This window comes from Micropterus salmoides, unplaced genomic scaffold (assembly GCF_014851395.1).
Source record: "Micropterus salmoides isolate LMB-PRFRI ecotype aquatic unplaced genomic scaffold, ASM1485139v1 Ms_hic_scaffold_16, whole genome shotgun sequence".
Taxonomy (NCBI): Eukaryota; Metazoa; Chordata; class Actinopteri; order Centrarchiformes; family Centrarchidae; genus Micropterus; species Micropterus salmoides.
In genome coordinates, this window is record NW_024040707.1 from 25,360,612 (window position 1) to 25,383,706 (window position 23,095).

At 42.7% G+C, this 23,095-nt stretch overlaps 1 protein-coding gene across 2 annotated transcripts in view; it reads left to right on the plus strand.

Moving 5' to 3' along the window:
• The first annotated feature begins 4,054 nt into the window (after positions 1-4,054).
• flna (filamin A, alpha (actin binding protein 280)) overlaps positions 4,055-23,095 on the plus strand; it is a 43,487-nt gene continuing 24,446 nt past the window's right edge. The window contains exons 1-2 of one of the 2 annotated variants that reach the window (XM_038723071.1): positions 4,055-4,340; positions 11,126-11,606. In XM_038723071.1, the coding sequence (XP_038578999.1) occupies positions 11,237-11,606 (370 nt within the window). In that variant the 5' untranslated portion in view covers positions 4,055-4,340; positions 11,126-11,236. Of the gene's footprint in view, positions 4,341-11,125; positions 11,607-23,095 lie in introns of those variants that run through there. The other variant, XM_038723070.1, reaches the window with a different exon arrangement.

The following is a 23,095-nucleotide window of genomic DNA, read 5'->3' on the forward strand; positions in this document are numbered from 1 at the left end:
TGAAAATGAAACATGTAAATCTGTTCTGGTTCAACCCCTAAATAAAATTATGAACCTGAAGATGAGCATAATATGACCTCTTTAATTACTAGTTGTAGACATAATGGATGTATGGTGTTTTCTGTTTAATAGTGTTTATTGAGGTAAGCTGGAGGGCAACTACATTTTACAGCCGACATACCCCAGATTTACACCGCAGTTTACTTTGACTAAGAGGTATGTTACCTCAGCTGGAGTCCCTCTTGCATGCTGTTCAAAAAAATGATGGGTAAAAAAAACAAATATAAATTTGACATGTCATTTGTGAGTGGTAAATAGCACCCACACTATTCTTTATACTGTTTGTTGTGGGCATGATCCTTGTGTCGCTGCAAAACTTCAACTGTGAGATTGACAGTCTAATCCGGCTCCGCCCATCGAAGCATCGAATCTTTGACTATTGGGGGTCAGCCCTAAATCTAAAGCATTACCCGAATATCCAATAATTACGCAACATTTTGCTGGGTATAAAGATGCTTTATATTGTTTTACATATTTCTTGTATTGTCCTATTAAAATTAGATTTTTTTTCCATAAAGGTGGGTTGAAGTTCTGCAGTTTACTCCATAGCGTTGTTGTATCAACAATGATAAGATGACATATCTATCCTGGAAAATTTGTGCCAAACAGCCCAGAACAGAGAGACAACCCACGTGGATACAGCTTTGTTTGCTTTGCTTTTCCAATCTCCGTTTTCTCCGCTCTTTAGTTTTCCATAAGTGTATCACATATTTTGATTATGTGCAGTTCTTTCTCTATCTCATTATCGCATGTTCAGCTCTTGATTATCACTTTCAACCTCCACCACAAAAGCCCTTTATCTTTGCCTTTATCACATTCATAATGCAATCATTTCAGACATTCAGGCAGTCTTATTCTGGGATCTTTCACAGGTCATGAAAACACAACAAACAAACGCAAGAACAGACTTGCATGTACTTGTTGATGAACCAATGTATAATGAATGATGTATTTTTAGTTTTTAACAGACAATTAAACATCTTTAGCACCAGCGTACTCCTTAACTTCTAAGACCAATGATTCTGGGGAAAGAAGGCTCTGATATCTGAGATGCTCCCTAATGGAGGAAACAGGATTGGACATAATTTGTGACTTTATTGTCGAAGGAGAGTCCTCCAGGTTTCTGGCTGCAGGTTTAATATTTGCAGAGAGACTCCACTGCAGAGCGGGGACCAAACACAGTTATTTCTGATTTATTTCCACTTATGTGGAGACAGTTTCGGGTCATCCAACAAAAGATGGTGTAAGTTGCAGATCTTGACCTCACCATAACGATGATAGTGAAAGTTGAGTAGCTGCTGCTGAGCACAGTGGTGGCAATGGAATTTGTCACATTATGATGTTTATTTGTTCTGCTTTATCTGTCTTCCGCTCAATTACATAAAAAGGAGTGTGTGTGTGTGTGTGTGTATGTGCGTGTGTGTGTGTGTGTTTACCCTAACAAATAAGCATCTGGTGATGTCACTTCAACAAACTGCATACAGATGATGTCACTGACCGACTGGACGAGCTCACAACCACAATGGCAAACATCTGGCTCCTATTAATACTCGCTGATTCACACACACACACACACACATATAGATAGAGCTTTATGAATTGCCTCTTTGTAGAAAAATGAATCGGGGTTAAAGGGACAAGTTGATAATCATGTTTTCATAAAGATCCATAACCTCCTTCCCTCTCTCCCTCTCCCTCTCTCTCTCCCTTTCCGTCCTCCTCTTCCTCCTCCATTTTCTGCCTGTTTTCTGTCTACTCACCATATTTTCATCAGACAGGAAGATTCTATACATAGCTGAAGTCCATCTCCTCTCCATAACAAGCGGAACAGCTGATTACAACAGGTAGTCCCCTTCCTTCGACACTCATGCGGACGCAGATGTAAGTCCTGCAGCTGATCTGCAGCTCTTGTCGGCTGGAAATGTTGTAATAACCTTCCAAACTGTTGCGATTTTATTTTTTATGTTGCTTTCTCTGTACTTTCTTTCTCTGTGTGTCTCTCCATTACACTACCACACAAAAAAAGCTGTTTTTAATGGTCAAGCATAGCCTATGTTTTTCATTATATTCCAATCAAATCTGATGTAGTGGTTACATAATGATGCCTGTGCGCTCCGTACGGCGTATAGGTCTACAGCCTTCGTCAGCTGGTTAATTTGCCTAATCTTCGCAGGTCTTTAGACCATGGAAACACACAAGAACTCAAGAAACGCAGCTTTATTCACTTTCTTACCGAGAGTTGGATAACAAGATTGGTTCCACTGTCTCACACCAGTCTCATGTCTGTGCAATAAATATGAAGCTACAGCCAGCAGCCACTCAGCTTAGCTTAGCATAAAGATAGGAAACACAGGGAAACAGCTAGCCTGGCTCTATCGAAGTTAATGACAGGTAAAGAAAAACTCAGTAGCAAACTCATCTCCACTGTCATTTCACCATGTTATATCTCATAATCAGTACAAAAACTAGTGTTACTAAACTAAATTAAACTTGCGGAATTAATGTGCAGGGCTTCTAGCAACCATATGACAGTAACAAAGGAGGAAGATAGGTGACGTCCTATAAAGAGCGAGAAAGTCCACTTGAGGAGGAGTTTGGGGTGGAGAGCTTGGTCAAACAAATGCAGGACTTGTACACAGGGGACCAAGGTTCAAATCCAGTCTGAATCAAAGTCAGTGTTGAATAATTTAAAGTTTTCACTGAAGTCAAATGAGTTAAGTTACTTACATCAGACTTACATAACATAGGCTACCTATTTTAACCCAAACCATAATCTTTTCCTAAACCTTACCAAGTACTTTTGTTCTAATCCTAACCAAACTGCGACCGTTTCAAAACATTAACCACGTGTTCAACGTCATGTGACTTACGTAAAGTACTTAAGATGTAAAATTGGATTACTTTACAGAATCATATTTATCTTTCAGTTGATAATTGACCTATTTTTTTCAGGTATGAGGATGTGTTAGGGAGTCTACTCAATTAGTTTGAGTTTGAATCAGAATTTTAACAGATTGAAAAAGGTTGATGAACTTATTGTCCAGAGTTGGACGAGAAGATCGATACTATACTCTCATGTTTGTACCTAAATACGACATCCAGAAACAGCCCAGGTCTGTCCAAATTCCACAAGCAAATTTTACGAAAGGAGTGAACGTGTCTAACTGTCTGCTAAAAAGCTGAATTCTAAAATGTCCAACTATTCCCTTCTGGTTTCTTTGAATCACATTAAAAGCTCTTTAAGAACTATTACAATGTAGTTACAGGGATATGAAAAGATGTTCCTAATGTCTTCTTCAATCTGTATCCTCTCTTTATTCTCCTCCACTCTCACTTTAACCTCCTCCCCTCTTCTCCCTTCATCCTCCCACCAGACTGATGAACTGTGAGGGCACAGCAGAGGCCGAACATTCCTGTTTCCTGAGCCAATGCTCAGCTGGAGAGCACACACACACATACACACACACATACACACACACACACACACACAGGCAGCACACCCCTCCCACCCCCATGTTGAGTCAGAGCAGGGTTTGACAGAGAGAAACACAGTTCCCCATGTTCACCAGTGTGTCTGAACAATAATAAGATAACAGGAAAGAGAGGACAGAGGGTGCAGAGAGATGTGGGGACCTACCTCTCTCTCTCGCGCGCGCGCGCGCACACACACACACACACACACACACCGCCAACTCACACACATACACACGCACAGACACACATAGGTCTATACACACAAAGACAAAGAGAGGGAGTGAACAGCATCTATGCACATTCACTCCAGGGGTTAAATAAAAAGGAGATGGGGGAGATAGAGGCACTGCATGGCCGGTCACATCATACCTTCAAAATCCAGAAGGCGCGGTCATGACGTCACCCATGTAAAAAAGAGGCAGAGAGAGAGAGAGAAAGAGAGAGAGAGAGAGAGAGAGAGAGTAACACCCCCAGCACCTCTTATGCTGTAACGTTTACCAATTAAGGCTCTCCCGGTGGAGGACAGAGAGAGAGAGAGAGGACGCGCATAGATAGAAAAGAGCAAAAGAACGGAGGGACTATCTCTTTCTTTCCTTTACGCCACCAGTACCAATACACCCATTTCCCCCACCGGGACTGAGCGTGGGGAGGGAGGTCCGGGACCTCGGTGCAGCACACACACACACACACACACATCCACACACAAACACACCCTCTGTGACCACAGTAACTGCAGGCTGCGGCGCGCACTGAGCGGACCGGAGAGACACTGGACACACTTGAAGATCCCAGACTACAACACACATGTAAGTGTCGTCCCGCTGCGGACGTGTTGGTGTGAGTGATGCTGCTCGGCTTGTCACTGCGGGAGATTTTTGGAAGTTGAGTCGGAGTGTTTGATTGCGCGCTGTGAATGGGTGGCATGAAGTTTTTCTGTCGTGTGATAATGTGTGTCAGCTCTGTGAGTCTGTTTGGACCGGAGTGATAGAGACCCACGGTGCTGGGAGATGGCTGCCTACCGGAGTGTCCGCTGCTCTCACCGGGTGGGCTGCTGCTGCGTTGCGTTGCGCCACGCCTCACGCGCCCACAATTTTGTAATGTCTCTGAAGCTCTGATGCTGATTCACACACTCAGTTTGTAGCTTTTGTTCCGTCGCACATATTTCGGTGCAATTAGTGTAACAGTCTGACACCGCGGTGCTCAGTCAGGACGCCACGGGAGATGATGTAAACCTGGATGTAGCCAAAACCTGGATGCATACCACCCATCTCACTCCGTTCCTACAAATAAAGTTTGTTTGGGCCATTGCGCACGGGCACGCTGTTCCGCGCGCACAGCAGCGGACTGAAACATCTCTCCGGTGTTACAATTAGGGTCTCCACACCAAATAAGGTAATACACGGACACTGACTGCACAGGAGTTTTTACCGGGGGGCCAAGTGGTGGCCGCTTGCGCCCTCCGCCGCCGGGAGCGGGTCTCACACCGCAAGAGCTCAGGAGTTCAGGGCGATATTTGATTTCAGCTCTGCACTCATAAAAAGATGACAGTGGCTTTTCTTGCTTTCATTGTTAGCGCCCCGCTTCGTATAGCCTAGGGTAGAGCAGAAGCAGAGACTCTTAGACCCTCACATCGGCCCATAGGCTATATAAATATTTTACTTTTACACGTTGTAGGCTTTATCATTCATCATTTCATCACATGACAGGCATTTCATTTATAGAGAGCGTTTCAAGGTAAAATACATTTTAAATAGCCTCTTAATAATCAAATGAGGAGATGAAGTGGGTAGCCTATAGTGGTGCATTTCTTTGGTGGGAACACCCTTTCAGGAAATAGAGTACATGTGGCACAGAGCCAATAATGATTTAACACCTTAAATGTTTTTCCATATGTTGTACAGTCAGGCAACATCGTGCTCAATGATGGGGATGCACTGTAATGTAAAACAGTTACCTTTTGGTTGTGATCTCAAAGGAAATACTGGACACAGGTACATTTAATGGTCAGTCCTGCTCACCAGTCTACAGCCAACACACAAGAAACCAAGCATTATTGTTCCTTATAGAATTAGATATTTCTTTGACCAAGAATGTTTTTGCTATTCATGACAGTACAAACAGCATTTTATGAACTGGACAAGATAGGAGAGAATAAAATATAACCAAACACATATACTGTATTTGTTTCTCGTAGAACATTTTAATGCAAATGTTGCTTGTTTTCACCAAATAATTTTTCTACAAAAATCTAGCCTGCATCTTAGCGTTTTTATACCCATATGGTGCACACTCGCCATATCTGGACGGGGGTGATACATTATTAAGACATCAATCAAAACAACATAATTCATGCAGTAAAGGGTTTGAGAATAATGTGGCCGGACTAATTCTGAAACAGGACAGCTGACATTTGTGTTCATGTGACAGGACCATTCGTATAAGATGCGTTTTATCACTGTTCTGAACCAGAAACGTGTCTCTAGTGGAAACAGTGATGATATCTCACCATCTCATTCCTCAACATCTGCCCCCACAATGTTTCTCCTCTCTTTTAAACGTTTTTGGTGATGATGCTGACGGACTGGAATGTGCTTCTTTTATTCACAAAGTGAAGGTAACGAGTCGTTTCCAGTCTTTTCTGGCAGGTGATTTCATGCTGAGGTCATAACATTCCTGTACGCCCTTCATCTTAAACACAGTTGAGAAACATGTGGGTTTTGAGATTGTAGGCTTTGGATGTTTATTGACTCTGTAGATTCGGCCAAAAGTTTGGGAGAGATTGCGATGACTTATTGCAGCTTCTTAGTTTCATAACTGTGATAATAAAGAGGTGGTGGGGAATGAAGAGAAAAGGTAGAGGTGGATGTAAACATGCACCTGTCCTTATTTGACACTTCTTGGCCTACTTTCACCCTACATGTGCCACCAAAAGACACGCACACGCACACACACACCCACACACACACAAGTACACACACAGGGCATAAAGGGGAAAGCCATAACTTTGCTGTAATCTGTGCATCTGACTTTCTTTCTCTCCACACCACTCTATATGTGGATGTGTCGTGTGGTTAGGGGCGCTGCATGCAGCGTTCATCTAACTTCCTTTGTTGAGTTCTGCTCTGCTCTGCTTGCAGTTGATGATGAGAAGGCATCGCAGGCTGGTGCTGTAATAATAATAATATCCCTTGGATGAGAGGCTACATTGCTAATATTCATGTTGATCATCAAAAAACATCGCACTGTATTTGAGATTTAAAATAACTTATTAGCCTGCACTTATTTTCTTCATTCATTCTTGCCTGACAGTAGTGCGCTTAACTTTGGGTTTATTGTAGTTCTTGTTATCCAGGAAACAAAGCTTATACTGGTGTTGCTCTCGCTGCAAGCTTTGGCTAATGGCCTGACATGTAAGCTAAATGGCAAACAACTGTCTGCTCCTCAGCTCAATAACACAGAGGTTGTCTTTTAATATTGGCATGATTTTGTTTACCTTTTTTCACCCTTAATTCATGTTTTTGCTCCTTCTTTTATCAGTGACCTTTTGATCCCATATGCACCTGTTTGAATCCTGTGGTCCACAACAGCGACCTTAGTGACAGCACCTTCATCGAAACCTGTGGGACCGCTTTTAACTCTTATTTGAAAACCTCATTTTAAATTAGGTAATTTTTTTTATGTGCTATAGTATATTTTTATCAATGACAGAAGAAGCATACAGACCATTTACTTCCATCCATCATCAGCCACTTATGCTGCATACAGGGTCAATTCCAGCTGACATTGGGTGAAGGGCAGGGTACACCCTGGACAGGTAGCCAGTCCCCGGCCCTACGGGGTTTGAACCCACAACCTTCTTGCTGTGAAGCCACAGTGCTATCCACCGGACCACCGCCCTCAGTTACAGGTGGTCGAGTAAAAAGTAAAACATATCACCCTGAAATGTAGTGGAGTAGAAATATAAAGCGTAAACAAAAATACTAAGTAGGCTACAAATAACACAAAATTGTACTGAAATAAGCACTTGTATATCCATACCAGAAATTTACTTAGTTTCTTACTTTCCTCCTATTACTATTATTTTTGGTGCTTTTGCCTTCACAGAGAGATTGACAGTTATGGTATGTCAGGAAATTTAAAGAGTGAGACATGCGACAATGGTCTCCAGCTGGAGTCAAACGACGTCAGACGTTTTAGTTATATGGTATGTTTCTTAACCTCTTGGCCCCCCTATGAAAAGAAATAACCGTATTAATCAGTGTGAAGCTCTGAACATCGATAGATCAGCCATTATTTGATGGAGATTATATATGAAACATGTCAGAGATGTTTAGCTACTTAAACGTATATTAACTGTTTAATTGATCCAATGAACTTTGCCAAAGTTGTCCAGAATGAGTCCAGTATACAGACGGGGTGGTGGTAAGGGGGTGGGGCAAAGATACCAAAGAGGTCATGAGAAGAGTGTGATTTCTACCAACAGTGAAGAGAGAAAACGTAGCTGAGGACCCATTTCAGGGAAGAGAAAACTGAAAGATGTCGTACCATAAACAGTCACTTGAGGGAGCCAGAAGAAAAGCCAGAGCTTCAGAGAGCATTCAGATCCTGAGACATTATAATGTGTCCTTCTGTCCCCGCCCAGTGTTTTGTCTCCTGTTTATTTGGCAAATTCCATTGAAACAATCGCCAGCTACGCACTGAATATTCCCCGAGTTTTCTCAGGTCTCATTTACTTCAAGGCAAACACTTTATTGAGCTTTCGGAAGTTCAGTATGAATTGAACAAACAATCCCTCAAAACCTTTCTGTAACAAAGTGTTTTGCTGTGTTTGTCGGTGTCTCCTGTTCCTCCCTTCTAATTTTCAATAATTCTGCTGCTGTTAATCTGCCCTGCATTCCTGCTCTGACACAATCAGTGTCCACTGTCGTCATAAGTTTTAAAATTTAATTATGGCCAAAGCCTGTAAACTGTTGTGACAAGCTATGTCTAATTAAAGTTGTGAAATGAAGCAAATTACGCACCTACAGGGACCAGAGCTGCTTAAAGCTATCATAATCTATTGTTCTATTGTTTTAAATGGCCCAGTAAATGTAAAAATATGCTGGTACCAGACTCTGTGTGTGTGTGTGTGTGTGTGTGTGTGTGTGTGTGTGTGTGTGTGTGTGTGTTTGTGCGTATGTGTGTATATGTGTGTGTGTGCTACATTAATAGGGCTCTTTTATTGGGGTATTATTAAGGCTGGGGGCTCCAGGGTCGTTATGGGGGTGAGGGGCATTCTTCAGATTCTCCCTTGACCAGACACACACAAACACGCAGACACACACATACACACAAAGGCACAAAACATTCTTGATGGCTGCCGGCCATGCTGTGGCTTCTGGCACCGAGCTCCTTATTTAGTCAAAAAAGCTGCAGCGTCACATCTCTCCTTCGGTCTTTACAGCCACTGCTCTTCTGTTACTCACAGAAAGAATATGAATTAAAAGACGTGAACTCTTGTGTGTTTTGTTGATTTGTTAGTCATATTAAAGGGGCACTTCACGGATTTAGTATTGCACTGTCACAAATTTGGGGGACTTAGGAGTAAAAGTTTTTAAAAGACAACAATGGTCAAAATTGAATCAGAAGAGGTCGAGATATCCTGACTTAGTAGTGAGTCAAGCTTCAAAAAGGCTGGACCCTACATTTCCCATAATGCAACTCAACTCATTAGACTAGCCTTTTTAATGCTGCTATCTCCCAAACTCCATGCCTCAAGTTTATAACGCAGATTTCTTGTCAAATATTTGAAAACCTAAGCATGAAGGTGCCTTCAGACAGGGAGCGTTTACATGGCAGCAGCAGCAAGGAGCCTATTCTCGTGAACTGGCACTGCTCTTAATATTTATAATGGCTCAACTTTTGCAACTTGCCACCGCGACTCACTGTGTGACCATGGCAACCACAGAAACTACAGAGAGGGAAACGATACAGGCGATTCAAAATACACAACACAGACGTTGCCAGGTGACAGCCAGGGTGGCAACCACTCACTGTCTGAAATCACCTTAACTCAAGATAGCTCTGATGAGGGAAGGACAGAAATATCTGGAGTTCCTGATGCGTTCTGAGATCAGCCATGAGATTAGCTGCCACCAAACGCACTCTCATACATATAACATACACACAATGCGTGTATGTTATATGTTGCTAGCTAACTTACACCTAACATTTGTAGCATCTGACAAATTTGTACAAATGACTCCTCAAACTGTTTTCACAAGCTGAGCAGGACCCCCCATAACTGATAAACTGAACATCATGTGTACAATGAGCGCCCCTTTAATTAATGTAATACATTATGCTTACCAGGGGATTTATGTTGTAGGAAAACAGAGCAGAAATGACAATAAGAACATGTGCAACACATCTGGATTTTTCCACCTCATGCCCTCTTTATCTCCTTTCTGTCCTGTAACTCTCCATATTGTATGACAAACCTGAAAAACATTCTAAATTTACCAAATTAACAAGCCCACTATTACCCTTGTCACATTCTGAGAATCTGCCTACTGCTAATAAAACACTCAATACTTCACATAGTGCCTACTACTCTGTGTGATCTCATCTGGTTGTTTGGTCAATCAGATGACAAACAGAAGCTGATATCTAAACATCTGCACCATAACCTCTTTAAAGATAACGCTGCACACACAGTGACGTCACACATGAACACAGATGAACGCAGACATCTGAAAATATACACAAATCAGCCCACTGTCCACGCCTGCAGACACAAACAACTGCACAGAAAAGGAAAGCTGAACAAAGCTGCATGCCAACCAACTGACACAAACAAACATAATCTGTGACCTTATGAGGAGTCACTGATGCTCATATCCCTCTGGATATCTCAAATATTTATACCACTGCCGCCTGGGACCTATGAACATGCACATTAGATGAGCTCATACACTCATAGGGACCCTCAATGTGGGCCCTCTAGCTCTGTACATCTGGTACACTGTCACTTTGTTTCTGCAGCTCAGAAAACAGTAAAAACAACTCAATTTTCCTCCCCATAGTAAGTGTGAAATGGTGGGATGAAGCAGGACTGTCCCCAAACAATGTGGGAGAAAACAAAGCTGAGAATGAAGGGGGGTCTTGGAGTGTTTTGGGAAGTAAAGCCGATCAAGTATTTTCACTGCGGCTTCCTTATTTGTTAGACAAATTGAGAAAATCCTAGAACAGACTTTAACAATTGAGGAGGAATTTTCTCTACTTCAATTTAAAATATCTGTTGTTGGAAAGTTGGATTTATCAGACCAATGCCGCAGATCTTAACATTTTTATTTATTGGGAAATGACTGTATTTGTCTCTCTCTTGTCTCTCTCCCACAGCTTTAGTTAGTTTTAATCTAACGTTTGCCATGTTTAGGATTGAGTTAAAAAGTGCTTCATTGTGCGAGCATATCAAGTGCCATCAATTCCATCCAAAATGACTCCCTTTTCTGCCATAACCGCCTACTTTCTCTGCAAAATCTCTACCTCCGGGCTATAAGTCAGCCTCTCATGTTCACTTCTTTCTTTCTTTTGCCTTTCTCTCAAACAGAGACGATCTGCTAAGTGAGAGAGAGAGAAAGAGGGAGCGGCCACACGAAGTTGAGCAGACTCCACCCAGAAAAAAAAGCCAGCGAACCGAGAGACAGCCGAGACCATAAAAATGAGTGGTTCACACCCCCGGCTCCACCAGAGCGCCGCGCCCGCTCCCAACGCTCTCTCCACGGACAAGGACGCAGAAATGCCCGCAACGGAGAAGGACCTGGCCGAGGATGCGCCGTGGAAGAAGATCCAGCAGAACACCTTCACCCGCTGGTGTAACGAGCATCTGAAATGCGTCAACAAGAGAATCGGCAACTTGCAGACGGACCTCAGCGACGGGCTGCGGCTCATCGGGCTCCTGGAGGTCCTGTCCCAGAAGAAGATGTTCAGAAAGTACAACCAGAGGCCCACCTTCCGCCAGATGCAGCTGGAGAACGTGTCGGTGGCTCTGGAGTTCCTGGACAAGGAGAACATTAAGCTGGTGTCCATAGGTGAGTCAGTTAACTCTCTGCACACCGCAAAAAACAATGCTGAGTGTAATGAATGAGTGCCAGTGTGCGCGCTTCGGTTTGGCAACTGTCCACCAACACATCTCCACCTTCATTCAGGTGGCCTCTCGTCTCTTCTAAGTTGTTGCTGTTTGATTTTCTTTAAGAAATGAACTTGAGTGGTGTTAATCCACAGATGAACTGGATTACATTGTCAAATAAGATGGTGATAATTAAAAGAACAGTGCATGTGCGCATGCCTGCAGGGTCGAATAAAGTTGAGCATATGTTGCTGCCCAGTAGAAAAAGTCCCCTTAAAGAAAGACACACTTGAGTCCACCTTTTCCTCTAAACTACTGTTAAAGAAGTTCACAGGAAAGAGATTCAGTGTTGGGATCTCCACCAAGTGTGTTTTCAGTGACAAAGCAGGCGTTTCCCTGTTGTCCAGGGGCGCAGTGCTTTTGTCTTGAGCTGTCCAGATTTGATGTGTGTTGTTTTGGGAAAAGGGGGGCGCAGGCTGTCCAGGCTTTGTGTGTTCCCCTGCCGCTTGATCCGGGCTGGGCCAGTCCGAACCAAACTCTGTGGTCCAGGATATAATTCAGGCCTAGCAGGAGAGCTGTACACACAGAGAGAGAGAGAGAGAGAGAGAGAGAGACACACACAGGGCTATTGTCTGTGCTCATGTCCTGCAGTGGGCTGGGCCTGGGTCTCTACAACATTAGACAGGACTTGGCTCACGTTTAGTGACATAAAACTTGGTTTAGTGGGCTTAGCCTACATGCAGCTGCTTGCCTGATCACAACACCGGCAATTCCGCAGCTGTTTGTCAGACTGCAAGTGAATTAAAGTCATGTTCTGCTGAGCTGTGAGAATATAGCCATCTGGTGTTGTGCTTTCCAACATCTCTCCCCATACCGAATAGATCACCTCACTGCAGTTAACGAGTGGCCCTTGAAGAGGCTCAAGGCTCCTTGATGGACTTGGTCCCAAATTTAATTGCACTATAATTTAATTCATAGTTGAGTTTGCATAGCCTCGTCAGATCTCCTGCACCTGGTGTACAGACACAGACAAAAAACCTTTTACCAACAGAGAGTCTGTGGTTGAAGGAAAGGAAGAGGTTTGTGACAGTCTGTGTGAATCAGACATGAGTGAGTCCCTGTCATCCCCTGCTGGGGGGAACGTCTGGCTCCTTTCATGGTTTCCATATGCATGTTATTGCTTCCAGCCAACAGCTGAGGTGATGGCACTGTTTGAACCTCATGTTAAATACTACAGTACCCCAAACTTGCTTCATCATTACCTGACAGGAAGAGGTCACATCACCAGTAGATTGTCTTTATGAAGGTTATGCTTAGCAATAAAGGATCAATGGCAGATGGGCACATGCAGTGTTCCTCAGAAATGTTTTCTTTTCTGTTTTCCGAGGTTCATTTTTCGGACACAGAACTCTCACTCATTCCTAAAGGAGACTCCGTAGTCTACAATTTACTGATCTTGGTGCCAGCTATTAAACAGTGCTCGGCTGGTATTCAGGGCACAGTACCAGGCACCAACGAGCCATCTTAGTCAGCACAGTCTGTCTGTCTGCCTGTCTGTCTCTCCAGCTGACTCACCCTCATCCTAGCTGCTCCTCTTGAGTCACTTAATCTGAAGATGAGAGAGGAGCCCGCTCTCCTCTTTTACTTCCTTCTTTCATTGCAGAAAATGGGCACACCCAGCCAGCAATCCTCGCCACAAATTACCAAACAGCTCAGCATGATGCCCGAGCTCCCTCCCTCTTTCTTTGGTCTGAAGCTCTTGCTGTCTTTCTCTTTTCTTTCACCAGTTCATTTTAAACTCAAACAACATGTTCTGCCCTTTGAGTCATTTTCCTAATCGATGACTTTCCTTTTTTTTTTTCTTGTATTTTTATGTCCACGCTTCTGTAATTTCTCATTTCAACTTATTTATTTGTTTTCTTGCTAAAAATGTACTGATATGCAAGAGAGCCCAGTTGTTACACTGTGATCATGAGTTACTTAAGAGAAGCCAGTAATTTGCGCCTCCCAAAAAGCAATCAAGGCCACAGTAGTGGAGTGAACTGGACTAGGGCTACAAATGACAATCAATAATGGATTAGTTACTTATACTATAAAATGTCCGGAAAGTAGTAGAAGTCGTCAAAGATTCTCAGACATGACATCCCGTTCTACAGTCCAAAACCCAAAGTTATTCAGTTTACACAATGAAATAGAGTTGTGGTTTTACAGGGAGGCTGTGCCAGTCTCTGTGACTTCCTGGAAGTTACTGCACCCTGCCAAAATATAGTCCCCCCACAGACCTCAGACAGAATCACAATTTATTAAACAAACAAGGTAGAACATGCTGATATGTGAGCTTTAGAGGTGCTGGTAGATGTTATTTTGACAGAGCCAGGCTAGCTGTTTCCCTCTATTTCTTTATGCTAAGCTAAGCTAAACGTCTCCTGTCTGTAGCTTCATATTTACAGCACAGACATCAGTGGGTTGAGTCTTCTCATCTAACTCTCTGCAAGAAAGCAAATAAACACGTTTCCCAAAACGCATTGTTGACTAATGTGGACTGGAACATGACTGCCACTTAACACCACACTTGCCAAGCTCTTGTTGATTATTATCTTTAATCAGAGTGCCCTCACATGTTTCATTCACGTCACTTAGATGGTGATTATTACTTGAAATGGACCCACAGAGAATCTCGACAGTTAACAAACTCAGTGGCATATCCAGCCACAGTGGCACTCTCCTGGGCTTCCCAGCACAGACTGCAGTTGAAGTGCTCACCATAATGAGGTTTCGACCCAACAGGTAATCTCTCTTTCTGCAGTTCTGGCAGCCCCCTGCATGATCTGGCACTGGCAGCGGACACATGATTACCAATAAATCCAGAGGAAATGTATTTAGTCAGGAACGCAGTTAAAGAGTGGTAAGGCTGCCATCTAGCAGGCAGTGTAGCAGCGACAGCTCAGGCTCTCCATTATGTCTCATGCTATCAAGTTCCTAAAATGGAATCTCTTCATGTGATTAGCATGGATCTGTATGCTAGGTTTGCAGAACTGTTTAAATTTATGTAGGTTAATCTTTAAATCTTGTTCAGTGAGGGCGTTCTTGTTGTGCATATGAAGAGACAGCTTGTGTCCATATTCCACTGTGCTTATCACACCCATGTTTGAACAAGTTCGATCATTTCACTTGGCATCATTGTGTGTGTGTGTGTGTGTGCGCGCGCATCTTTGCTCTGGTCCGTCAGCAGCCCAGCCCAGACTTTAAAACCCTCCAGAACACGTCTTCATCTGTACTTGACTGAGCCTGTGTGGACTTTGTCGAAACAGTACGATGGCAGCGATGATGCCAAACTCTTCCAGATGTCCACACAGGCAGGATGTGAAATAAACAGAGCTGTGGTGTAACTTTGTACCTGGCTGCTCTCCTGTCTTTGCCTGGAAGCAGAGACACGCAGGTTGAGACAGACGCCTGTGTGGTAACAACCAGGCTGTCTCCTCCTGTTACATAATAATGAAATATGTTCTATATTATTGATTAAAGGAGATCTTTGTAACTTTTTTTAAGAAAAGGAAATAATATAATGTTCCTCCAACGATTGAAAAATGTAATTCACCCATGCGGTAACAATTTCTGTTCATGTTTTGATGCTACAGTTTTACACTGTATTGTGCTTGGTCTGGTTTGGCCAGTAGCTGATGGTTGCCAATGTTAGCAAACTTTAGAAATTGCTGATGTCGCTTTGTATATCACATCACAGATTAGCATTCCAATGCAATAAAACAAGAAGTAAAGACATAATTTATTGAAATGTTCACCTGTGACATGCTAAAAAGTAGTGTAGTAATATCACAAGCAAAGAGGAGGAATAACGTTTGCAAAATAACTGAGTATATCACTAACACAGACAAATCTAAATAAAGTTTTGCTAACTTTTAGCCTACACTACAAAACCAAGTAAGGCTGTAGCAACAAAACCCCTGAGTGTAATGAAGTGAGCAAGTGTCTTTTATTGCTTATTAATTCAACTTTTCACTTGTAAAAAGATAGAATTTGTTATTTCTTACATAGTATAGCATAAGGTAGTAAAGAAGTATTTTGCACTTTGATAGGAGTGGTCTATAAGATTGCTCAACATAAAAAGTGTGAATTAAGACAAATGGGTGGTTCAGCTGTGAATAATCACACTACCCAGCATTTCCTCATAAACGTTTTTGGTCTTTTCTTCTTCCTACAGTGAGGTTTTGCCTGCAAGCTAACTTGGTGTGTTGTAATTGTGATAGTGTGTGTAGGGTGGGGCACCTGTGTCTGTGCGGATGACGCTGATTCATTATGTATCTACCTACATTGGCTTGCATTGTAGGTTTGGACATGGAGACAGAGGATACCTGATGTGATGAGTGTGTCTGACTTTTCTCTCTGGGTGACACCATCTGCACATGTACATGATTTCAATATTTTGTTCTACATTTTGAATTGACGGTAGCAGGGCTCAATCCTGACGCAAGCTACCAGCCTGTCCACCACAGGCTGTTCACCTACTATAATCCCATCATGCAGAAGAAGGCTGCTGCTAACTGCTCGCTGTCTGAAAGCAAATGTCAGACTCTAAAGGTAGATCCCATGTCCATCCACATGCCACTGTTTGGAAGCAAGCGCCAGGCCCTTCATCACATAGACACAGGGCTGAACGATGTGGGGAAAAAATCTAATTGCAATTTTTCTGCCAGATATTGCAATTACGATTCGATTTGCGATTTTGTTTATTTTTGCGCCGAGCAGCACATAGCAGATTAAGCAGGCAGAGAGAGAGAGAATCCGGTCGATTTACACTGTGCAGATCGTAGATCAACAATAAACACAATTAAAACAGACAAAAACAGAAACAATTTAACTACATCCTACTTAGATGGTAGAAGCACAAAAATCAAGGACAGCTGAACAAATTAACAACATCTGAACAAGTCAGCAAAATCAGTGATGCACCACGCTCTCATGACTGCATGTAATGTGAAGTGTCACTTGTAAAGACAAACCCACAAAATATTATCACAAACGCTGCAGTTCACCTCAACTCAAGCGTCTTTTCACTCATAGATTTGGTTTCATGGCCCACAAATGTTTTAGTTCACTCTTATCAGAGTTGTTTCTAGCAGCAACAGGCAGCTGTTTTCAGTTAAAACCTACTGTACACTGCCTGCTCAGCACCAAACGGCAGACAGACAAATGTAGCAACTAGCCGGTGAATATTGTGGAGCATTTAGCAGCTAAAAAGCCTGCAATTTTTCCAAAGATACCAAAACAGATTTACAAGGAGAGTAGATATTGTACTTCATCATGTTGCTAGAAATTTGACCAAATGAATTCACCATTTTCTGCTGGAGGTGTTAAATAAGCCACTGTATGCTATTAAGTTCACCATATCAACTTTATAAGGTGATACTATGTCAGTGATTTGTTTACAGCTTGTTTTTGCCTCCCCTAAGAGGCCAATGCATCTGAGTAATAATGCTAACACAACTCCCAAGTCTTCTATAACTGCAGCGTCAGTCGTCAGATAATGAGGGAGTATTCTATGGACCCTCTGGGGGGGAAAAAATTGTTTGTACACCGAGAGCCTATTAGGGATGTCATACAGCAACTCATGTTTTCAGAAACGAGATAAGGCAGTGAAAGAAAGTGAGAGTGCTGTGGTGGAGCAGGGCAGAGAAGAATGTTGGCCAGAAAGTGAGATAACGGGAGTTTAGCGACTCAGATAGGTCAAAATGAATCACTTCCTGCCAGCTCATTATCATTAGCATAACTTCCTGTCTGCACAGGCGAAAGGGAGACTGGTCAAGTGGATACTGGGGATTAGCAGAGTGTGCATTCCCATTCAGTACAGTGGTATTCAGGCTATTGCATTACATCAGAGTTGGAAACAAGCCCCAGCACCCCATGCCTCATGTTCAGGCTGAACAAGCAGACATAAAGGAACATATTTTTTAACTAAGTCACAAAAATGTGCAGTTGCTGAGATATTTAAATAAATTGGCCCCTTGCATATAAACTGCAATGGCACCGTAACCTGTAATGTAATATATCATTCTTTTTTATCTAAAATGTTAAGAAAACGGCACTTGAGTTTTTGCTGTTTGCTTTGCTTACTGTCATTATGTTACATTACAGGATTTTACCTACAAACAGACACAGCACAGGTTCTCGTGCCAGAAACGCGTCTGGAGGGGATCTACTTTTCCAGACCTGAATCATTTCTGCCAGGCCAAGAACTATCAATTACTTGGAAACCCAAACTCTGCTCTTATGGTTGATCGTAGTTCTCAGATGTTTCCAGGACACAAACAGTTGATTAAAGCCGCATGGTATTTATTAAACCTCCTCGTTTATCATTTTATCCGTGGCCCTCTTGAGCCCTCTGTCTTTGCTTGTGTCTACTTGCAGCTCCCCATTCTCCTTGTGTTTTTTTTGCCTATCCCCTTCAAACATAATTTTTCTGTCAGCCTGTCTGGTCTCCTCTCGCAGATGAACATATCTCAGCCCATCCTCAGCGGCTGCTGTTGTCAGTGCAGGCTTTAAAAACGTCCCACACAGCACTTTTCCCTGCCTTCCCCCCTCTCTTTTCTTTCTTGGCCCTCCACCCCCTCTGACTCCTTTCCCTTCCCCTGTCCTGTCCTCCCTCCTCCCACCGTCTGTAACCAGAGCCCACGGAATGGGAGGCTGCCAAGATCCAGTTTTCTTCTGCCCTTTTAAGGCTAAAAAACCAGGAGGAACTTTTTTTTCCTGCAGAGGGAGGGAGGGAGGATGACTGGAAGCAGTAGAAAGGAAGAGGAGGAAGTGTAGTAGCTCCAGTGTGGCTTGTTGCATGGAGTTAGAAGGGGGAGGGAGGAGAGGTGGGAGGGAAAGGAGAGAGAGCCTCAGGTCAATGATTTTCTGCTTTTGGATGTTTGAGGCTACAAGTTGAATTCATGTCAGTTGTAAAGCAAATGTTTTTAAGACATTTTATGTCATGTCCTATACTTTATCTTTAGTTTGTAATATATATATATAATACAAAGGCAGACAATATACTGGCTACCATATTAAAGTGTGTGTGTGTGTGAGATACGGGCAGCAGTGTGGAATGTGTGACATTTCTCTCAAAGTGTTCTGTCTCACTGGGTTTTTGTCGCCCCAACCACGCCCCTCTTTCTAGGCATGACTTGTTCAGCATTGTTCTGCCAGACCTAGCACACTTTGACTATCTTAATGTCTGATGGCCAAAACTCAATCTGTGGTATATACTGCAGTGTGGTGCTGTACACGACAGGCTTAAGGCAATTGTTGTGTAATTCTAACACAACAATTAGTTATTTCACCTCAATTATAATTAGTTATACAGTTTAATTGAAGACGAAAATTAAAATATGCAAACATTAAGAAATCTGTTATTATGCTTGCTTTTGTTTTAATATCAGCTGTCAACATCATGATACAGTTACGTAGTATTTATTTATTTTTTTCAGAATACATAGTTACAATCCTGGCTGATCGATATCTACACCTATAACATAATTTCCAATGATTTATTTATTTATTTTTAACAATTCGGCTCAGTCAGTGGATCCCCGGGTGTAAAGTAAAGTAGTGTGAAATTGTCCTGTTAACAACCGAGCTTGTTAGCATCATGGGGAAGGAGAGGCATGCTAGCTAGCTCGTTGGCTCAAGAAGTGCATTTTTCGCCCTCTTTAATAACTCTTTGAATGAAATGATGTACAATCCTGAGAATAAACGACGCACTACAGAGAAAACCGAGAGAAAGTAACAAGCTAATGAGGGCTAGCATGTACCTGGCGGGCTTGCGTTTAATTGGTTAGCTCGCCAGCAGTTCACCAACTAGTACGGCGCGCCTTTACGTCACTAAGCTAAGCCACATAATATTTTGCGAAGACATGTTATTGTATTTTGCTGCACCACTTTCTGGGGGCCTTAACTTCACTAAAAGTACATTGCGTACAAAGTGAATTGACATCTGAATAAAATAGACATGACTTATTTGCAGAAAGATTCAGGGTCATGTATTGGTAGATAGATCTGTCCCCTGAGAGTTGTGGGATTGTTTTTTATATTCTATTATTATACATGAATAAATATAAGGATACTATGAGCAGTGGACAGGGAACCTCAGGACTATCTAGACCTGCTGAGCTGTTTCGTCCTTCGCCGCACAAGATCTCAGGACTAATCTGCTCCGTTCCTCCTGCTGTCTCTCCTATGCGCTTTCTCCTCTTCACCCCTCTGTCTCCCTCCCTGAAATGCTGGGGTCAGGCTGTAGGTCAGGGGTTGGAGTGATGACATAGCGATGTCACTGGGGGGGCTGCAACATCGAGCCAAACACATGAGTCATGGGAGTTTTAGGGGCAAAAGGAGCTTCAGACTACAGACACGCAAACTCCCCGTAAGGTAGTCTCTGCTCTCTCACACACGCAAACACACACGCACACACACTAATATCGGGGGGGGGGGGCTTATGAGTCAGCAGAGGGGGAGTCTGCTGCGGTCTGTGTCCGTATATGGGCTCCGTCAGGCTTGGTTGGTCGTGGTCTGCCGGGAATGCTGGCAGATTCCTTGCATGTTTAGTGGCTTTGTGTGTGAGAGGCATGAATCAAAGTGCAACACACAGACACACATTATCAGGAAGTGTGAGGGCTACTTTGTCCTCACAGTACCGGTGAGGGCAGGCTTATCTGCTCTCCAAACCTGTATGCTAATGCTCTGTACTGGACAGCTTTGATTATTGATGACCTTAGTTTGGGAAAAAAAACACTGAAATCCATTAATTTAGAGTAAATTGGTACGGGCAGAGGCAGGGTCTTACTTGGACCCTAAAATTAAAACTTGTGACTGCTGTTTTTTCTCTTTAGACAAATCTTTATTTCTTTAACTGAATAAACAACATATAAAATAATAATTAGTTGAAGACACTCTGTGGCCTTTTCTGCTCTTGTTCTGGTAATGCTGTGGTCCTGTTTTAGTGTGTTTATGCTGCGGAGGCTGACAGGCCGCTATGTGACACACCCCTTAGCTGAGCTACATTCTTGGTGCAAGTACCAACTTGTGGTACACATGCACGTACCATTCACAGTGCACACCCTCCTATCAGTACAAATGACAATTTAGAGCTGTCAGTTTTTTCTGTCTTCAGGCAAAATTTCTCGTCTGACCCTGCTCCACTTTATCACCACGCGGCATATATTTTTCCACTGGGAGCAGCTGACATGTCATTGGCAGCTTACGAGCACATCTCTCAGTTGGAACACGAATTTCAGACGAGCAGTCATCTGAGGTGTCCTAGTGGTGGTTCAGAATGTAGGCAAAGAACTCGTCTAGTTTAAAGTAACTTCATGCTTTTTTTTCATGTCTTAACAGCCTTTGTTTCCTGACTGGCTTGCTGCTCTGCTCCTCATCTATATGATGCAGGAAATCCCCCACCCCCGTCCATCCACCCTGACCCGGTCCTTAAAACTCGTGCTGCAGCTCTTGGCTTTCAGATCCTCCTAGTGCACGCCTTAAACATTCAGCCTTTTCAGTAGCCCCAGCTGCAGCCTCGGCACTCTTGTGCAAAAATATCTATGAAGAAAAACGAATCACCCTAGACCTCATTGTTGTTGAGGTTGAGCCGCTGTCTAGACAATAACAACAACAAAACAAATTAACTTGACAGCTATATGAGCAGCAATAGAATCCGAATAGCCTAAAGCTCTCCTGTTTGTTATGTTGGTGGCGTTTTTTAGTGTTATTCTCAATTTTTTCATGCTTTCTGCAGCTCTTATCAGAGTGTTGAAAAGTCTGAAATCAGTAAGTAAATGCCAACTGGACACAGCTGCTGTCAGATGTGGGGGATTCACACACACGTCCCTATTAACAGACCCAAAATTTTTCAGACACCCTGCATAGAGTCTTGTATGTACATGTTTGATAGCCACCAGCACTTAGCTTCAAATCCTTACAAGAACCTGAACTTTAACCCCTCCCCCCCCTCACTTTAACTATGTTCCAATCACCATCATACACACTGCTCCACCTTTTCCTCAAGGCTGGTCCTGAGTAATCTTTCCTCCTGATCAACTGCTTCTTGTGCAACATGTGTGTGCATGCTGCATTGTTTATGTTGGGTGGTATATATGTGTTGTGTGCTTATCTCTATCCATCCTCATGCCTGTGCTAGCTTCTGGTTGCATCACTTTCTCCTCTGCTTTCCGCAGGACGTGTGGTTCAAACACAAATGCCTCAGATGTAATTTAGAACAATCAAACATGTTCCCACATGGACTGGTGTGTAAGTGAAGGAGTTTAAGTCTAAAATAAATTATTCAAAACCTTTCCCCACAGAACAATTCATGTTAATATAGAAAATATCAACATTTTAGGGAGGAGGCTGTTTTAAAATAACAACATCCTGCTCAGATCTCCCCATGTGAACATTTATATAACTCTTGCAAAATGATTCATTTGGAAAATTCCCTACACACTCATCATGATACTTCTTTGTTTCACAATTTGTCTCCCCCTTCTGATTACCTAGATCCAGAGAACGTTTTACTCCTTTTTCATGTCTTTAATAGTATATTAGTAAAATAGAGAAACTAAAAGCAAGTTTATTTGTATAGCAGTTTTTAAAAACAGTGAACTCAAAGTGCTTAAATGAATAAAGTTAAAGTGCAAATAGAGAAAAAAATAATAGATCATCAGTTATAATGCAGTTGCAGTGCAGTAATACACTAAATATCCCAAAGTGCAGTGTAGAATCAGTCAAAAGCATTCTATTTGTTTGGGGTGATAAAATGCTGAAGCTCAGATCTTAAGAAGTTTTCTAAATTGAGCGTACACCATTATAGTTCTGGAATTAAGGTGAGCAAAAACTCAGTGTCTTCCCTCCTGTCTGCCAAATGCAGTGACTTCTGTCTTGTCTTTATTTAATTTCAGGAAATTGAATTGCATTGGCGCAGTGAGTCAGTGGGTCCGTTGTCATTTGATGAGAGCTGAGTAAATCAGGGTGTTGTCTGCATAGCTGTGATAAGCAATGTTGGGAGCATGTACAAACTGAACTGCAATGGCCCAAGATTTAAACCCTGCAGGGCATGTCATGCAGACCTGCTCAGATTTATAATCATCAATAGCAACAGCAACATGGCCTCTGCCCTGGAGATATGATCTGAACCCGCTGAGGACTGTGCCAGATAATCCAACTTGTATTTCCAATCTGTCAACAGTATCACAACTACACAAAGATCAAACAGCACCAGAGCTGATGTTTTAGCTGAATCAGTATTTGGATGAATGTCATTAAATACCTTTCTATCCGTGTAGTCTTGGCGCAGAGGCGCCGTCTGAAGCCACATTAAAATCTGTAACAAAGGTCATAATGTACCACGTGGGATGTCAACATAAACTACCGCTATATCTCTTCAGAACAAACCATGGTCGACGATTT